General features: G+C 39.4%; 3 protein-coding genes across 3 annotated transcripts in view; 1 reads left to right on the top strand and 2 right to left on the bottom strand.

Moving 5' to 3' along the window:
* atn1 (atrophin 1) overlaps nt 1-2638 on the top strand; it is a 13362-nt gene extending 10724 nt beyond the window's left edge. Inside the window, exons 8-11 of the mRNA XM_037676601.1 lie at nt 7-76; nt 1310-1453; nt 1602-1782; nt 2589-2638. Of these exons, the coding sequence (XP_037532529.1) occupies nt 7-76; nt 1310-1453; nt 1602-1782; nt 2589-2622 (429 nt within the window). The 3' untranslated portion in view covers nt 2623-2638. The remainder of the gene's footprint in view (nt 1-6; nt 77-1309; nt 1454-1601; nt 1783-2588) is intronic.
* Nucleotides 2639-9409: 6771 nt separating this feature from the next.
* Nucleotides 9410-10491, bottom strand: LOC119409700 (adult enhancer factor 1). Its single transcript, XM_037676600.1, has 2 exons — nt 10329-10491; nt 9410-10223 (listed from the first exon to the last, which is right to left on the bottom strand). The coding sequence occupies exons 1-2, from the start codon at nt 10489-10491 to the stop codon at nt 9568-9570; spliced, it is 819 nt and encodes a 272-aa protein (XP_037532528.1). The 3' UTR covers nt 9410-9567.
* A 2348-nt stretch (nt 10492-12839) lies between these two features.
* tpi1b (triosephosphate isomerase 1b) lies at nt 12840-16031 on the bottom strand. The gene is made up of 7 exons (XM_037676235.1): nt 15836-16031; nt 14299-14422; nt 14130-14214; nt 13901-14033; nt 13740-13825; nt 13568-13655; nt 12840-13482 (listed from the first exon to the last, which is right to left on the bottom strand). The coding sequence occupies exons 1-7, from the start codon at nt 15942-15944 to the stop codon at nt 13364-13366; spliced, it is 744 nt and encodes a 247-aa protein (XP_037532163.1). The 5' UTR covers nt 15945-16031; the 3' UTR covers nt 12840-13363.
* Nucleotides 16032-17084: the final 1053 nt, after the last annotated feature.

Here is a 17084-nt window from a genome sequence, read left to right as displayed (position 1 = left end):
ATGTGCAATGTGACGCCTCATCATCACCAGCATTCACACATCCACTCACATCTTCACCTGCACCAGCAAGACACAGGTACCCACTGCTACTAACGATACGGTCACTATCAGCACACACACAATCCTGTTGCACACACACACGAAAGGTGTAGGCAAGAAACATATTTTACGTAATTTGTTTGCTACAAGCCAAAAACATAAAGTGGTATTATTGTACAGTTCAAAGTATTTTAGTAAATAAAAAAAATAAAAAAACGTCTTGAGAGAATAATTTTTAGTACAATGAAGAGTAAATAAGCATACAATTACAAATTTGCAGAATTCTTAAGATGAAGAAAATATTTTTGGTTCTGGTAACACATAGCTTAAAGTAATTTTGGGTTAAATTCAAGGTAATAGTCCCAGAAAAAGATGCACAACACACTGAGCGAGACACAGAGAATCCTGAAATCATATGTTATTGTCTCATAGTAGATTATGTTCAGCTAAATAGTGTTAAATTATTATTTTTATATATGAATGTTTCTGTTAACTTATTTTTATATATGTTTTTCTGTTCAGTGCCCTGAGCTGACTTCAGTTGTGACTTGGCGCTATATAAATTAACTGAATTGAATTGATTAGCTTATTTAGATCTGCATTAAACCAATATTTTGGAATTTTAACCATACACATGACCAGTATTGTTTCATTACTGATAAACAAAGGGAGGCTGCAATTTGTCAGGCTTTCACCTTGATTCAGATCAAAGATTCTTTGTAGGAATGCACATTGTCTACTGCCTTGTATGGCAAAGTTTAAAACAGAAATCTGTTTGCGCCCAAAGTATGTGTTGGAGATGACTTTCAGCTACTGCCACAGCAAATTTGAGCTCGAAATCTGTTAAATTTATCATCAGATGATTCTTATGTGACCATAAACCACTGGACAGAAACTTTAAATGAAACTTTCAGGAAACAATCTTTGGAGCTTGACATCTTACAATATTGCTTGATTGTTATACTAAGATGTTTTTAAGTTTTGTCTAAAAAAGCTACAAATCGAACATCAAACTAATTACATTTCTTAACATAATGATCCATATTGCTTTATAAAATTTAGGTAAACTGTCTTATTCTTATTGTTTGGATGCTTTTTTCGTTTATTTTTAATCTTTTTCCCGTATAAAACAGTTTAAAGGTTTATTGGTTGACTTTTACCCCAGTTTAAAAAAGTCTGCAATGCAGCTTGATTGCTTTTTAATGTGAGCAATGTGCTTTGACTCATTTTAAATATTTTTTGTATTTCCTATTACATCACTGGCATCCAGCGGCGGGCGGGGTTCACCCCCTGATGGACCCGTTGGCGTCGGGGTCTCCTTTGACACGTCTCCCTTACCCCGGAGCCACACTCGGCGCTCCAATCCTGGCTCACCCCCTCACTGACAGCGAGGTGCTCCGCCAGCAGCTGTTCGGTGAGGAGAAGGCTCCTCTTCCATGTACTCGTTCAGTTTTCTTCTCTAACACAAAGCTGAAAAGTTTTTGAAGACACGTTTTGACTCTTGAATGGTGACGGTTAACCCCAGTGTCTCCCCCTCGTTTTTTTTTCTTTTAATGAAACAGGTGCTCCTTTCCGTGACCTGCCCCAGCCGTCCTCCCTCTCTGGTCCCATGTCAGCAGCTCACCAGCTCCAGGCCATGCAGCAGGCCCAGAGCGCAGAGCTGCAGATCCAGAGACTGGCCCTGGAACAACAGTGGATCCACCACCATCACCACCACTCCCTCACCCAGGACGAGTATTACAGGTACAGAAAAAGTCCCTAATGGGATAAAGAAGGGACATTTTGTAGAAAGATTACTAAAAATGTTCTTTTCTCTCATCTCCCTGAACAAAATACATTTGGTTAAATAGAGTTTATTTCTGGCCCAATTGATGAGATAATGGCTGATTGACAGACATGGCGGCACAGTGGAGCAGTTGGTTCAGCAACAAGGTTGCCAGATTGACCAAAAAACATGCATGTTAGGCTAATTGGTAACTAAATTATCCCTAAGTGTGAGAGTGAATGGTTGTTTGTCTCTAATATGTGTCCCTGTGATGGACTGAGACCTGTCCTGGGTGTCCCCACCAGCCATTTTGGTCAAACCTTGTAAAAGATGTTATCTGTAATCTGAAATCTGTGCTGTGGATGACTCTTAGAGACTACCACACCAAATTTTAACTTAGTAGTTTTAAAATTGAATGAGTAGTAGCAATATTTGTGTTATTTGTGGCAGCCATCTTGAATGGGGTTGACTTCAAAAGGTAATCAGTTGTAGATGCACATCCAATTATGTTTTAAAAAGTAATGCTACAGATAAATGAGCACACACACAAATTGTTATTGTCATTTTTGGGTTTTGATCTGTGAGCTCAAAATAAACTTGTCATGTCTCAGAAATCTTAGCAACTCTTTGGAAACGTAGGGATCGTTTAAATCTTTAAACACGTGTGTGATAAACTAATAGGAGCGTGGCAGTCAGCTGCACCATTCATAGTGACTCTGAAACAAAACCGAACCTGAGCTTTTGTTTTAAACACTTACATGATTCTTTTTTTTTTTTTTTCTAGTCACCTGAAGAAAGAAAGTGACAAGACCCTGTGAGGGAGGAGCAGCCAGAGAAAAAAAACTGTGGTGCAAAAATAGAAACAAAAAAATAAAGAAAGAAAAGAAAAGCACTGAAAACAAGAGGACTTATGAACAAAACCTGGACTAATGGGCTGATTCACTGAAGGAAATGAGAAGGATGAACAAAAGACGATGGAGGGAGTGAAAATGTTGCACATAGTTCCTGCTAACTGCACCAGACTCCTGCATTTTCCTGCATTACGTTCTTTAATCTTGTTTTGTGTTCTGTACAGAATATTAAATGGAGGAGGTGGGGTGACCATAGTGAAGTCCAGTATGTGTAAAATACTTGAAGGAACGTGTACACGAGTCCCTTATATGTCGTTGCATGTAGCTAGCCGCTTATTCTGAACCGGTGGAACCTTTGGTTCTATTTTTAGTAATCCCCCCCCCCCCTCTTTTTGTATCTGAGGGGCGTTCTATATGCATGAAACCAGCATTTTAGTGTTCTGTTTTCTGATAATCGTATTGTTATTATGATTAATGTGGTCTGTTTGTTGATAATGATATATTATATATACAGCACATATTATTTGTATTATTTTTTTACATTTTCATGTTATGGCGGTCAGTTTTTATTTTTTATTTTCAATTGTGAAACAAGATGCAAATGAAGGCAAAAAAACAAAACATCTGGAAATAAATTATAATCTCTTTTTTTTGCTAGCTTTTGAATATTAATGCTTGCAGTTTCCATACATTTTCAATGTATTTGCCCTTTTTCTTTGTTTTATACAAGTCACTTGTGCACAAAGCATATCAAATTCCTCCCCCCTCCTCCCTGTCTCATCTCTCCAGCTTCTCCCTCTTTGCGAGTGTAGCTAATAGGAGACACATGGGATGAGTGTGAGACACGGGAGGTGAGTCGCTCCAGTGAACAGCAGCCACCCCGTAGAGCGAACATTCCTCACAGCGCTGCAAAAAGAAGAAAAGAGGAAAATTTTAAGGAGAGAGAAGGGAGGGTGTGATTTACGAAGGCTGCTAAGGGCTCAGGGTTGTGTGTGTTCTCACCGTGTCCCACCAGAGGAATCTCCTCCAAACCCGGTTGCGGTTCAGTGACTGTGGCCTTGACAGACTGCTGGCTCGCAGAACAAGCTTCACATTATTGCAGGGTTTAATATTTATTGATACGTCCTAGAACCCAAAGCAAAACGAAAAAATCTGCACCATTTTTCAGTAATGTAAGAGCAGGCCTTCATACTGCAGGACGAACATGACTTCAGGTTCTGGGTCATTAAAAGTCACCTTGAGCAAATGTGTCAACATTATCTTTGAGCAGGACATGTCTCCCCCCCCCCCCCCCCCCCCACCCAGGTGACTCAATATCTGGGGTTTATTCTCAGCACATCATAAGTCCTTTGTCCACAGTGGAGGGGGACAGAAAAGACCCCAGAAAGTTGGAATATCAACAAAATTTGATTATAAAGTAACTATTGTTTTTCTCAGTTAATATGCCGTGCTTAGTTTTAGAACCAGATCAAATGGTTTTACAGTGTAAGTAAAACCAATTGGAGTTTTAAACATCTCTAAATCGGGGGTCTGCAACCTGCGGCTCTATCCCTCCAAAATTAAACATAGATATGAATAATATTTAAATTTATAAACACATTAGTAAATTAAAAATATAAAGCACGATTTCATAAAAAATAATAAGTAAATGGAGATTGTTTTTGTTCACATTTATTGCAGTCACAATAAATATCCAACAAACTGGATGGTGCAAGACGTCTGCGATATCATCAAACTGCTAAACACTCTGTAACTAATGCAAAAATTAGTATGGTGTAAAATGTCACAACATAGCATTTGCTTAAAGCTCAAAGTAAAATTTTTGAGGTTTAAGATGTTTCTGGAATTTACTTTTAAACAAGTTTTCTGAGTAAATGTTTTCTTGACTCCAATTTCTCTCCATATCTCCAAACTGAAATTGCTTTAACTTCTGTCTACTGCAGGTAAGATACTAATTAGTCAAATTCTGCACTCAAACCCAGTTCAAAACTTTAATAAGTTAAAGGATCATTTGTCCCTCTTTAGCCACAACTGTCATGATTAAAGTATTTTTAAACAAGTTTTAAAAGGCAATCTTGAGTTGTGCCTCTTGAAACAAGATTAAACTATTTTTGTTTGTTTCATTTGCACTTTTATGTCTAATGCAAGCTTCCATCCATCCATCCATCCATCCATTATCTTTACCTCCTTCTTCCTTTTCGACTCACGGGGGTCACTGGTGCCTATGTCCAGCCATCACTGTGCGAAAGGCAGGGTACACCCTGGACAGGCCACAAGTCCAACACAGGACTCTAATGCAAGCTTTTAATTAAAAATGGAAAACTTTCAATCATTTACAATTTATTGATTTGATTATTTATTTATTTATTAAAATTACAGTATTTTCACAAACATTTAGAAAGTCAGAATTTCCATCTCTATGGTCTCCATCGTCCTCCTGTGTTTGGGATTTCCTCTGGACTTTGAGCTCTCCTGTGCCTCCTCAGCTGCCACTTTGCCTTCCTGCCACTTGCTTGCCTCCTTCCTGGGCTGGAACCATTACCGAACCTATTCTTTCCTCGCTCTGGAACCAGTGGGTCACCTATCCCCACAATTGACTCCAATCCTTATCGGAAGGAAGAGAAGCAACAACATTATCACCCCTGCTAATTTTAATCCATCTCCTATATTCTTCAGGGTTCCAGCTCCGCCCCTTGTACATTTGATGACATTCCACTTTTTGTAAACAAACACTAACATCTTATTGGACCTTGGGGTTTGTTCGCTTCAGTCCTTACATCTGGTTATTGCTACAATTGTTACAGGTTCATGAAATAACCAGCTTTGCTGAGCATCGATGTGAGACCAAATTAAAACCAGATTGTTTTTTGGCAGTGCGGCTGGTTTGACATGTGACATTAATTTATGCAAACTAAGCAAACAAGTCCAGGGATTAGGGTTTGACTTTCATTACATGATAATTAAAATTGCACTCTTGCAGCTCAACAGTAGCGTTATTTTAACCTAACTAGTTGATGTTTTTCTTAGTTCATATCTTAGATGTCATTACTGTTTTTCTTATACATTTTATTGTTGGATGTAACTGGGACCCTGCGTACATAATTTCTCTCCACCACATGTACCACATGAGGTGCGAATGACAATAAAGAAACTCTGACTCTGACTCTGACAAGCCGATGTACTCGTCGCTGAAAGATTTGAAGAGTGAATGTTTGCAGTTTTCAAAATGAGCATTTTTTTCTGTACTGAAATTGAACAAGGAATGCAAGTAAACCTTAATGTTTTTGGTGCAAGATATTCAAGTGGATATGTGATGCATTGTGTGTACGAACAGAAGGTTTTTATCCACCAGCAGGTGCAATGGCAGATCCAGGGAGTGGCCAGTGGTGGCCTTGGCCACCACAGATTAATCTTCTGCCACCCCAAACATTTGAGGAAACTATAGAAAAAGTAGAACACATATTTTCCTCAAATGAAACAGGTGGCCGGTTATATATAAAATATATATTTTAATATATAAACAAACAAAACAAACTATATATATATATATATATATATATATATATATATATATATATATATATATATATAGTGGAGGCCATCTTGGATTTTGACTTGGTAACCCAATTTTTGAAAGAAGTTGGCCCATTGCTTATTTTCCAAGTTATCATGCTCACTTTACATATGCATGGTGGAGACCATTTTGGATTCTGACCTGGCAAACCAGTTTCGTAAGGAAACTTTCATACAACTTGGTGTAGCCACACACCAAAATGGAAGTGGTACCTCACTTATTTTTCAAGTTATTGTGCTCGGGGGACATGGGACAACAATCACAATAGAGGGAATATTGATGCCCAATCCTAAAGATGAGACCTCCAGATTAATTTAAACTGTTTTAACACCCAGTGAAGTTTATTTATTATGCTGATGGATACCATAACTTTCTCCTTGTAATAACAGAATTAAATAAAGACATTCCTGAAAGTATTGCATTCTAGTTACATATTATAAAGCCACTGAACATATCAAAAACGTAACCTCCAAATGATACCAGTGTTGTTGAGCTGCGCTGTCACGTGTTTTTGGTTGAATGCACTGATCAATGTGGTTTAGTAGCGGACCCAAAGCTCGCTGCAGTATATGTCACTTTCTTCTTTTTCTGTTCATTGAGAACTTCACCACAGTTTGCTGCTTCTGTCAACAATTGGATCAAACTTTAAAAAGCTGACTCCAACATTCGAGTTCAGTCTGTCCCAGCTCTCGACTGTTTCTCTCATTTAGCTGCTGTAGTTCTGTTTGGATTCACTTCTGTCATCTTCAGTTTTATTGTTTCAGCCTTGGTTTCCTTCAGACAGATGTTTTCCCCAAACCGTTCAGGGTTTTCTTGTAAAATGAGAGATAGAATGGGGTGGATCTCCCCACCCACCACCCACACCCATCTTCTAATACATCACTGGAGTCACACCAGTCTGAAACGGTCTGGCTGCAGACTCATTCTGATGCCCTTTTCACTTAATTTTTTAACTTAGATAATCTTTTCTAATTTCAAATACTAATGAGGCCAACATCTTGAGGCGTTGATCAGTTTGCAACCAGCAGCAGCACGATTAAAATCGATATGAATGCACTTTTCAAACAGGTGTTTTTACAGATACTTATTTAAGACCAATACTTTTTAATATATTTTTCACTGCACCTACTGTTTATGCATGTATACATCCCTTAACAAAAAGTAGTACATTTGAAGTTTATTTTTGCAAGTATACTTTTAAGTTAAGTATATCAAGTATACTACACACCATACTTGTAGTGTACTAGAAGTATACTGATTTAATACTTGTTTGGACTAAATTGGGGCATTTTTATACTATTTTTAAGTATATCAAATAAAGTTTATAAAAAGTAAACTTCAAGCACACTTCCTCATTTTTAGTGTAAAATAAGTATACTTAAATAAACTACTTTTTGCTAAGGGATACCATTTTGTGTATAACATTTACAAATAATTGAGCAATATGAAATGTAGCCTGTTGTTCTGGGCAGTTCCTTAAAACACACACTTATCAATCAACCTTTATTTAGACAGGTAAATCCCATTGAGCCTCGAGGACTCATTTACTTAGTTTACCTTTTTACATTTAGTGAGGCAAATGTGATTGCATGTCTTACCACACTTCAGATAAAAAGATACTTGTTCTGAATGGATCACAGGAAGCATGAAAGATCAGTCTTGAGATGATAGTGCTTTGGGTTGATGGGAAATTATGAATGAATGAATGTTGCTTCTGCCACCTGCTGGAATAGAGTGGAGTTAATTTCTTGCATTTCTGCAGCACAAATGAACACACAAGAAACTGAGATACTTTTAATAAAAAAAAAGATTACTTACACATCATATTCTGCTGTTAAAGTACACAAAGTTTAATCAGCTCCATGCACATTTTCCAATTGTAATCACAACTACACACAGTTTATTACACAATACAAGCCTTTCTAATATGTTATAATCAAATCACATGTGACTATATAACTAGAAAATTCCTTAATAAATGTTGGAGGGTGGCAGCACGGTGGCGCAACTGGTAGAGCTGCTGCCTCTCAGCGAGCAGGTCCCTGGTTCAAACCCCGGTCCAGGGGCCCTTCTGGGTGGAGTTTGCATGTTCTCTCCGTGCATGCGTGGGTTTTCTCCGGGTGCTCCGGTTTCCTCCCACAGTCCAAAAACATGCATGTTAGGCTGATTGGTAACTCTAAATTGTCCCTAGGTGTGAGTGAGAGAGTGAATGGTTGTTTGTCTCGTTTGTCTCTATGTGTCCCTGTGATGGACTTGCGACCCGTCCAGGGTGTACCCCGCCCCTCGCACAGTGATTGCTGGACATGGGCACCAGCGACCCCCGTGACCCAAAATGGAATAAGCGGGTAAAGATAATGGATGGATGTTGGAGGGTGCCAATGCAGCTCCGGCCCAAAGTTTGAAGATGACTGAAAAAAATCTAAGAAAAAATGTTTACATAAAAAAAGAAGATCAGATAAGATGTTAAAGTTGCTGCTAGTGGTTCATTATGGTCACCATGGTAACCACATACCTGTGTCTGTCACTCCTAAGATAATGAGGCACCCAGAAGCAGACTAAAAAATAAGCCTCATGCCTTTGCTGTGCAGAAACTATGAGGTGAATCTCACAAATTCTTGAACCATGAGCTGCAAAAGCCTCTGATGTTCTGATGAAAAAGACCCTTCACTTCCAGTTTTGAATCCTTGGAAGCTTGGCTGTGCATGTTGCTTTCTGTCCTACAGCAGTGACACACACTGGGCAAAGGACAACAATGCCTACGTTTTGATGTGATTTGAATAAGTACCCAGAACGCTGTGCGAGTAAGAAAAGTTTTCTTGTAAAGGTTTTGAAACTTTTAGACATTTCAAAAGTTGAAGTTCATCATCTACTGTCAGTTGAACATTTTATGAAAAAATATGCAAAAATCATAAAACTTAAAATGCAATTGCATAAAAATTGTTCAAAGATATTGCAACGAAAGTTCAATCATGTAGGGTCCAACATCCTGTAACTCACTTAAACTTTGAATTATGTTTTTACTGTGAAGTATGTTCGAGTTAAAGTCTTCAAAGAAGTCTAGGTTTTCTGATCTACTTTGCCAAAAGTCCATAAATCTCCATTGTTGTTTATTTGTTGTTGCAATTTTGTCTATTTTGTGTGATGTACTGCTACTAAGTCACAGCACACTATTCCTGATTGAACATATACGTTTTGATGTATAGCTTTATTTCAAATATGTGCAATAAGATAGGTACAGGAGGAAATTTTTAACGGAATAGTACTAAGTGTGCCTTTTGCAACTTAACTAAGCCACTGGATTTTAGTGTAGATCTCATCTTTCTCCTCCCTGCAGGAGCTCATTCGGGCATGCCGTCTTTGTGCACACTTCTCATGTGTCTGCCCAGAGACTCCATCCATTTGAAGGATTTACCACAGCAATTGCAGATGAAGCGTTTCCCCTCAGTGTGGATGGTCTTGTGTCTGTTCAGAGCACTTGTAGTGATGAATGTCTTCTTGCATGTATCGCACATGTACGGCCTCTCTCCTGTGTGAGTCCTGATGTGAGCTGCCAGGTGGGAGCAGTTACTGAAGCGCTTCTCGCAAACGGAGCAGATGTAGGGTTTGTCTCTGTTCTCCTCACCGCTGCTGTTGTTGAGGAAATGCTGGAAATGTAAGGATTGCTCAGGCAGATTGGCTTTCAGATCAGTGGGAGATGACCTCATGTCTGAATCTTCCACATGTTCTTCTTCGCCTTCTGCATGGTTTATCCAGTAGTGACTGTGGGCCGACTCCTCCTGCTCCTCCTCCTCATTCTTGACCAGTGAGATTTCTGGAAGCTCTTGATCCAGACTGCTGTCCCCCTCCTCCCCACAATGATGGGGCTCAGGGGTCGCCACTGCAGGGAATGACTGATGGTGCAGCTGTTCAGGAGGAAGAGGAGCAAGGGGAGGAGAATAATGGCGGTGGTCGGAGTGCTGCTGCTGGCTTTCAAGACACTTGTTCGACACAGACTCTGAACAAAAGAAAGAGGATAACATCACAGCTACAATATTTTACTAACAAAATAACGCAAAACCGCATACCGTTTGTTCACCAGACGAATTTAATTCAGACTTACTCGACTTGAGTAGTTTCAGCTGCATTCTGAGACGACTTATTTCTAAATCTTTCGAGCGTAAAATCTCCTCCGTGTACCCGGCTATCGTCTTTTCGACGGCTTCAAATATCTCCTCCGCCACAAGAGACAGCCTCTCGTTGAGGAAAACTCTCAGCGACTGCATTCTTTTTGTATTCGTACACAGAAAACCGACGGCCCACGGACGAGCTTAAAGGACGTGTATTTTTTGCGGGTCCGTGAACGTCACGCATCGATTGTAAACACGGACGTGACCGAAGAACGCCGCGCGAGTCAAGTCAAAGCGACGGGCGCGTGACGCTACCGCCCCCTGCTGGACCGGAGAGCAACGACAACACGAACCATCTGGAAAATGTCACAACTTTAATAGAAAAAAATGTAAAATGAGTCGGGTTCTGGGTAAAATTCAAATTTAGACTTAATTTGATCATTTTAGCACATTAAAATCAGTCAGTTGGTCTCATTAAATAGGAAAAAATGTAGTGAATTAGATAAAACAAATCCAGATTCTTGAGGGTTTTTTACACTTTCCATTCTAACAAGCTTGAGTCAGGTCCTCTGGATGGATTATTTTTTGTTGAAATGTTTAATCTTTTTCAGTCTGAGGAGCTACAACAAACTCAGTCTTATAAATAGCAGCTTTTCACAGTGAATCAACAAGTTTGCTGGTGACTTCCAAAACTAGTTGTTCACATGCAAAAGAGGACCATCAACCTAACAAGTGATCATTAGTGCTCTGGTGGCAGCTGGCTAATCACAGAGGGCTGAGTGATACTTGCAATCACAGCATTGTAAGAGGGGGTCAGTTGGAACATGGAGGTCTCCGAACCTGTTTATCGATTTACGGGTTCTTTTCACAAAGATGGCCTCCTTTACTCCTCTCTCAAACCATCGTTCCTCTCTATCAAGGATGTGAACATCTTCGTCCCTAAAAGAGTGATCACTGGCTTGCAGATGAGTGTATACCGCAGAGTCCTGATCTGATGATGTTGCTCTTCTGTGCTGGGCCATCCTTTTGGTCAGTGGCTGTTTAGTTTCCCTGATGATCACAGCCCACCTGACACTGAACAGCGTACACAATATTACTCCGTTTGTGCTGTGGGACTGAATCTTTGGGATGAAAGTCTTTGCCATAATATATTTTGGGGTTTGGAAACCACTGGGATGTCATGTTTAGAAAATAAACATCTTAGTTTCTCTGAAACTTCCACGACATACTGAATGACCATTGGTCTGGGTTCCTCATTTTCACCTGATGGCTGGAGTCCTGTTTTGGTTTCCTCTCACCTTTCAGGAAGGCCCAGTTAGGATATCCACATTGCTCCAGGGCCTGTCTTGTGTAGGATTTATCCTGCTCCCTGGCTCAAGTGTGGGGACATTGTCCACTCTGTGGTACAGAGTGCTGATGACTCCTAACCAGCTCCAGCAGGTGATGGACTGAAGAAGTCTTGGATAAAAGACAAAACGTTTTAACAAGAAAAGAATCGGTCCAGAGGACCTGACTCAACCTTGTTAAATACATGCACTGTACAGTAAATTAACATTTAATGTAAAACTGATAGGTGTAAAGGTTTAAAGCTGAAATAGCACTTGCATTATCTGCTATAAAATTTTTGTTTTGCTTTTCAATCCGGTCAAAATTAAAGTTTATTTCTTCAAATTAAGGTAATTTGAACAGCCATCATTAACAGGTAAGATACTTATTAATCACCGTTCCACAGTTGTTAAATTTATCTACTTGGATTATTGAGAATTCATCAGGATGTGTACTCTTCTTTCTTAATTGCCTTCACATTTTGGTTTGACTGAAAGTTTTTGGTTTATACCTGAACAAATGTTTTGGGAAAAGGTTCTCAGTTGTACAATTTTGTAGTTTCACAATTCCTTCTTTTTCTCCTGACTGATCTTTTAAACTTCCATTCAACATGTTTACTGTACAAAATCGTCTATGTTTGCTCTACGTTATCAGCAGTTTTAGCTCACGTCTGTGGACGTTTCCACAGTGAGATTGTACAACAGAGCCTGCAAATATGTGAGGGAGCAAATATTTGATCAGAACCTGACTTACTGCAGATTACAAAGAAGGTTTTGCCCCTTAATTGTGGTAGAAATATTTCTTGCAGCATAATTGTTTGCTGTATGATGCTAAATTAGCAGGCTTTCTTCTTTAATTAGCCTCTAATAAAATCCTAAATAACTTCTTTGTGTTCAAGAAAATCTTCATCTATAGCGAAATACTTATTAAACAAATTAAATTGACACGTGAGTTTTTACCAGGCAAAGCTGCAGCTTTTCCGTTTTTAAACTTTTATCTGCCGTCTCAGCTTTGGGATAAAAAAAATAAATAAAAAAAAAGCAAAGTGCTTTGATGCATTTTCACTTAAGTAATTGGAAACCTTCTCCCCACTGTTATATAAAATATATATGTGTGTGTAATGTTTGGATGTAAACTCAAGGTACAAAATTCAGCAAGGCAAAAACAGCACACTGACATAGCCTAAACTCTTTATTATAGTATTTTCTTACAACCGTTCTTTCCTTTAATTAAACGGCCACACTATGGGTAACGTGTAAGGAGTACTTTCCTCTCAGTAAAACAACCAATAAGAAATGGATCATGCACATCTACAGGGGAAGTCAAAGTCACAGACACACATTACACAAAAAACACCAGTACAAAGACAAACAAAAAGGTACAAGTGCTGTGACACCATTCCTCAAAAAAAAAAAAGTTTGTAAACTGTTCAAGTAAGGGAGTGGACTGCCTGTCCACTTCTAGGTGTCAGCCTTTACAGCTTGAGCACTTGGTGTGGAAGTTTGTTCTCAGTAGACTTATCAGTGCAGTACAATGTATGTGTCAGCCTGTCCCTTCTTCTTTGACAAAATGTACCAAAAAAAAAAAGGGGGGGGGAATGACAACATTACACAATTACTTTGAATAAAAAGAGGGGGAGGAAGTATGAGTGTAAGGGATAAGGGAACCGTATCCTCTAAATGGAGCTCATCTCGTCGGGGTTTTATGCCTTGGCGTTGATGATGTCAATAAATTCTGACTTGAGGGAGGCTCCGCCCACAAGGAAACCATCAACATCCTTCTGGGAGGCAAGTTCTTTGCAGGTACCACCGGTTACAGAGCCTGAGAAACAGCATTGATATATGTGAAAAGACTGATTTCAGAAAATGCAACATTTTCCCATAATCCGTCCCAACCATGAACTCACCTCCGTAGATGATCCTGACTGAATTGGCCACAGCATCGGACACGTTGGTCTTCAACCATGCCCTCAGTTTCTCGTGAACTTCCTGGGCCTGAGATATCACACAGGAGATGTGTTTGAGGCTGCAACCCTGGTAGTCCTTGTGTAGAAATACTTAGCAGTTTTTAATATTTACCTGCTGTGGGGAGGCGGTCTTGCCGGTGCCGATGGCCCACACAGGCTCATAAGCGAGCACAACCTTGCTCCAGTCCTTTACATTGTCTGCCAAAGAGATAAGACTTAAATTGGGATTTTGCAAGTATTCCGCATTCAGCTCAGATAATGGAAGCTGCGTACCTGCGATGACTTTAGTCTGGGCAAACACCACCTTCTCCGTGATGCCTCCCTCCCTCTCGTCCAGCTTCTCGCCGATGCAAGCGATCACGCCAAGACCGCTCTCCAGAGCATGAGCAGTCTTCTGACCAATAAGCTGATGCCACGCAGAACGAGAATAAATTTAAACTGTTGTTTTTTAGGGGTTTAATGTGAGAAGATCTACATTTGACTTTTGCAAACCTAGCCTTACCTCATCGCTCTCTCCAAAGACGTGGCGCCTCTCGGAGTGTCCCAGGATAACCCAGTTGACACCACAGTCTTTGATCATCGCAGGGCTGGAGGCAGAGGATGGACAGAATGAACACAAAATTGTCACAGCTGTGTGTTTAAACCACACAATAAGATTAGCCTCTTATTACCTGATCTCCCCAGTGAAGGCACCCTTAGAAACTTTGTAGCAGTTCTGAGCTGCCACGCCAAACGTGGCGTCCAGATTGGACCTGGCAAAGTCCAGGTAGATGGACGGTGCACCACACACCACCTCTGTTAATGTAGAACACATTGGTTAGGTTAAGGATTTCTAGTCCATATTTAAATGTTGCCTATCGTATACAGTAGGTATTAATAATGTGAAGATGACCATTAAAAACTAAAGACTAATACTTATCAATAAATGCAGATTTTTAACTGGTTAATTAATTAAAATCTGAACAATTAAATATATGCTTTTAAGTTGTTTGGATGCAATAAATAAAATGCCACAAACACCTAAAATTATGCAGTAAATATCATTTAAATGCTTTTTCCCCCCTCATGGTATAAGTAGGAAACTTTTCAAGACAAGTGGAGACATTGACATTCACAATGTAACTATATCTTTGGGGTTACGAGGATCTATATTAGACACTGCATGTTATTATTGGTTTAGCAAAGGTCATTTATCTTGGATCCGAGTCAAGTGCATTAAAAAGGAAAAGGTCATCAGAAGGGCTGCATTCTGCAGAGGTCATGACAAGTCAAGAGCCTGGGTTCAAAGGGGTCAAATGGATCAAATATACAACATGAAGAACAATATTTGAAGGGTGAAAATGAACTCTGACGCTGAAAAGGACCGTGGGGAAATGACCCAGCTAGGATTTCAGTCTGGCACTGTTATGGGGGGTGGATTTGTTAAGAGACCAAGGTCCAAATAATAGTATGCACAGTTGCACCTGAATGGATCCAGTCTGGAACTGGCCAAGTCAATATAAGAGTTGCATAATGCAAACTGGCCAGAACACATTCAATAAGCTGCGAGAGAGGGCCTTTGAAACAGCTACTGCTGCCTCTTTCTGGTTTGCAGAAGCAGACAGCAGGCGATGCATTCAGGTCACGTTAGGAAAAACAAAATTCAAACATTAGAACTTCACATACAAGCCACTGATAGACAAAACCTACTTAATTGAGCTTTATTTGGACTCCTACTTTGACTGAAACCTCCGTGACTGAAACTGTATAGTTTTGCTGTTCATTAGACTTTACGCAGCAGGCTGTGGAATGAATGAAGCCTCGGTAACCACAGGGTGAACTTGAATGCACCCTGACAGTAGCTGGACTACGTGCTGCTGAAAACGCAACACCCACCTCCGACATTATGGAAAAAACCCTGTTCGTCCTTCATCTGTGTCCCTGCCGGTCTTCATGGTTGCTTAGCGGTTTAATTAAGTAATTGAAAGCAAAAAACAAAATAAAACAATACGCAGAATTCAGCTTTTATAAACAGTTTGAGGTTTATGATGCTAAAGGTGTCCTTGAGTTATGGAATGACCGACAAATTTTGGTCGATAAACGTAGCTTGTTTTCGAAATGAAACAGTGAAAATTGTACAAACATCGGGGTTTAGCTTGACTAAATTAATCAGAAGGTGTTGAATGTTTTGAATTAAATCGACCAGCTGCTGTTAAAACCCGCACATACCGACATTAGGGTCCACCTTGGCTCCGTTCAGGGTCTGGATGAGCTCCCCGAGGCTTTTCTTGTCGCCGTTCATCTTCCAGTTTCCACCGACGAAGAATTTCCTGCTCATGTTTGCGAGTTATTTTAGAGGATTTGCTAAAAAATATAAAAACAGAACCGACACTACAAGAACACCTTCGTCTGGGGCAAAAGAGCGGACGATAGAGGGCGGCTCAACGGATTTATAGCTCGGAAACAAAACCCCTCCTCTCCGTCGAGTGATCAGAAACGCTATTGGTTTGAGGCGGAACGCCCGTAAACGCATCATCCTGGCGGAGGAAGCAGAAAGTCATGCTGCATTCAATTGCTGTGGGAAAACATCCCTCACAAGGACTAACGCCCCTTTGAGCTTCAAATAACCACTCAAAGTTAAACAACACCAAACACGTACCTAAACGCAACATATATGTTGAAAATAACACATACTACAGAAGTTTTGCTCACATTTTTCTGCTACATGTACAAGTTTATGATTAAAACTTTAAAAGCTAACAAATGCATTTATGTTGTACTCAGCTGTCCAACATTACAGAGTCCGAGCTCTATTTTTAAAGAATATAAATCTTAAAAGATAACATACTTTGACAAATACATACATATTTTTGTCAGTTAGTAATGCAGTGATGTAACACACTTAGGATTAAAAAAAATCTTAATGCTGTTCTCTCCAAATCAGTTAATTTCAAAAGTGGGTCACTAACTCAATTTCAGTTCGTCTGGCTGGGCCTGGAAAAAAAAAGTTAAAAATAAATAAATAAATCAGCATTGTTAAGGTTGATTTACCACTATGAAGGTTGTTATGTCAGCCTTAATGGGTAAATAATTGACCAAAAAAATCTTAGTAAGACATCACTTGTTAAATTTTCAGTAGGTGGATACTATAGCTACACACTTTGAGTCGTTTTAAAACTACCCAGTGGTCAGAGTTTTATATTTCATGTTTGTGTGTAAAAGTGCTGCTGAGTTTGTAAAACAAAAACAATATTAATATTAATATCATTCATAGTGAAGAACTATGTTGCCCCCTTAAATGCAAAAATGGCCTTATGTTTCAGTAGGTAGGTTACTAAGTGCCAATTGCAATTAAAAAGTCAAGATTATTATTTAAATGACTTAACTGCACTGCATTAAAATTAATTTACATATACAAATAGTTCTAAACGTATTACTGCAATTGTTCTGACTGATCAATAAAAAAATACATATAAAG

This window comes from Nematolebias whitei, chromosome 5 (genome assembly GCF_014905685.2).
Source record: "Nematolebias whitei isolate Nwh7 chromosome 5, NemWhi1, whole genome shotgun sequence".
Lineage (NCBI taxonomy): Eukaryota > Metazoa > Chordata > Actinopteri > Cyprinodontiformes > Rivulidae > Nematolebias > Nematolebias whitei.
Note: the sequence above shows the minus strand (reverse complement) of the source record. Positions and strands in the feature narration are given on the sequence as shown.

Bases quoted from the DNA above. Each gene is read 5' to 3' on its own strand.
- LOC119409700 (XM_037676600.1), bottom strand. From the start codon at position 10,491: ATGCAGTCGCTGAGAGTTTTCCTCAACGAGAGGCTGTCTCTTGTGGCG. The intron at 10,224-10,328 runs GTAAGTCTGAAT...TCTTTTGTTCAG, and splicing joins GCTGAAACTACTCAAGTCGA to AGTCTGTGTCGAACAAGTGT.
- tpi1b (XM_037676235.1), bottom strand. From the start codon at position 15,944: ATGAGCAGGAAATTCTTCGTCGGTGGAAACTGGAAGATGAACGGCGAC. The intron at 14,215-14,298 runs GTAATAAGAGGC...CTCTGCCTCCAG, and splicing joins GCCTTCACTGGGGAGATCAG to CCCTGCGATGATCAAAGACT. The intron at 13,483-13,567 runs GTGAGTTCATGG...GCTGTTTCTCAG, and splicing joins AGTCAGGATCATCTACGGAG to GCTCTGTAACCGGTGGTACC.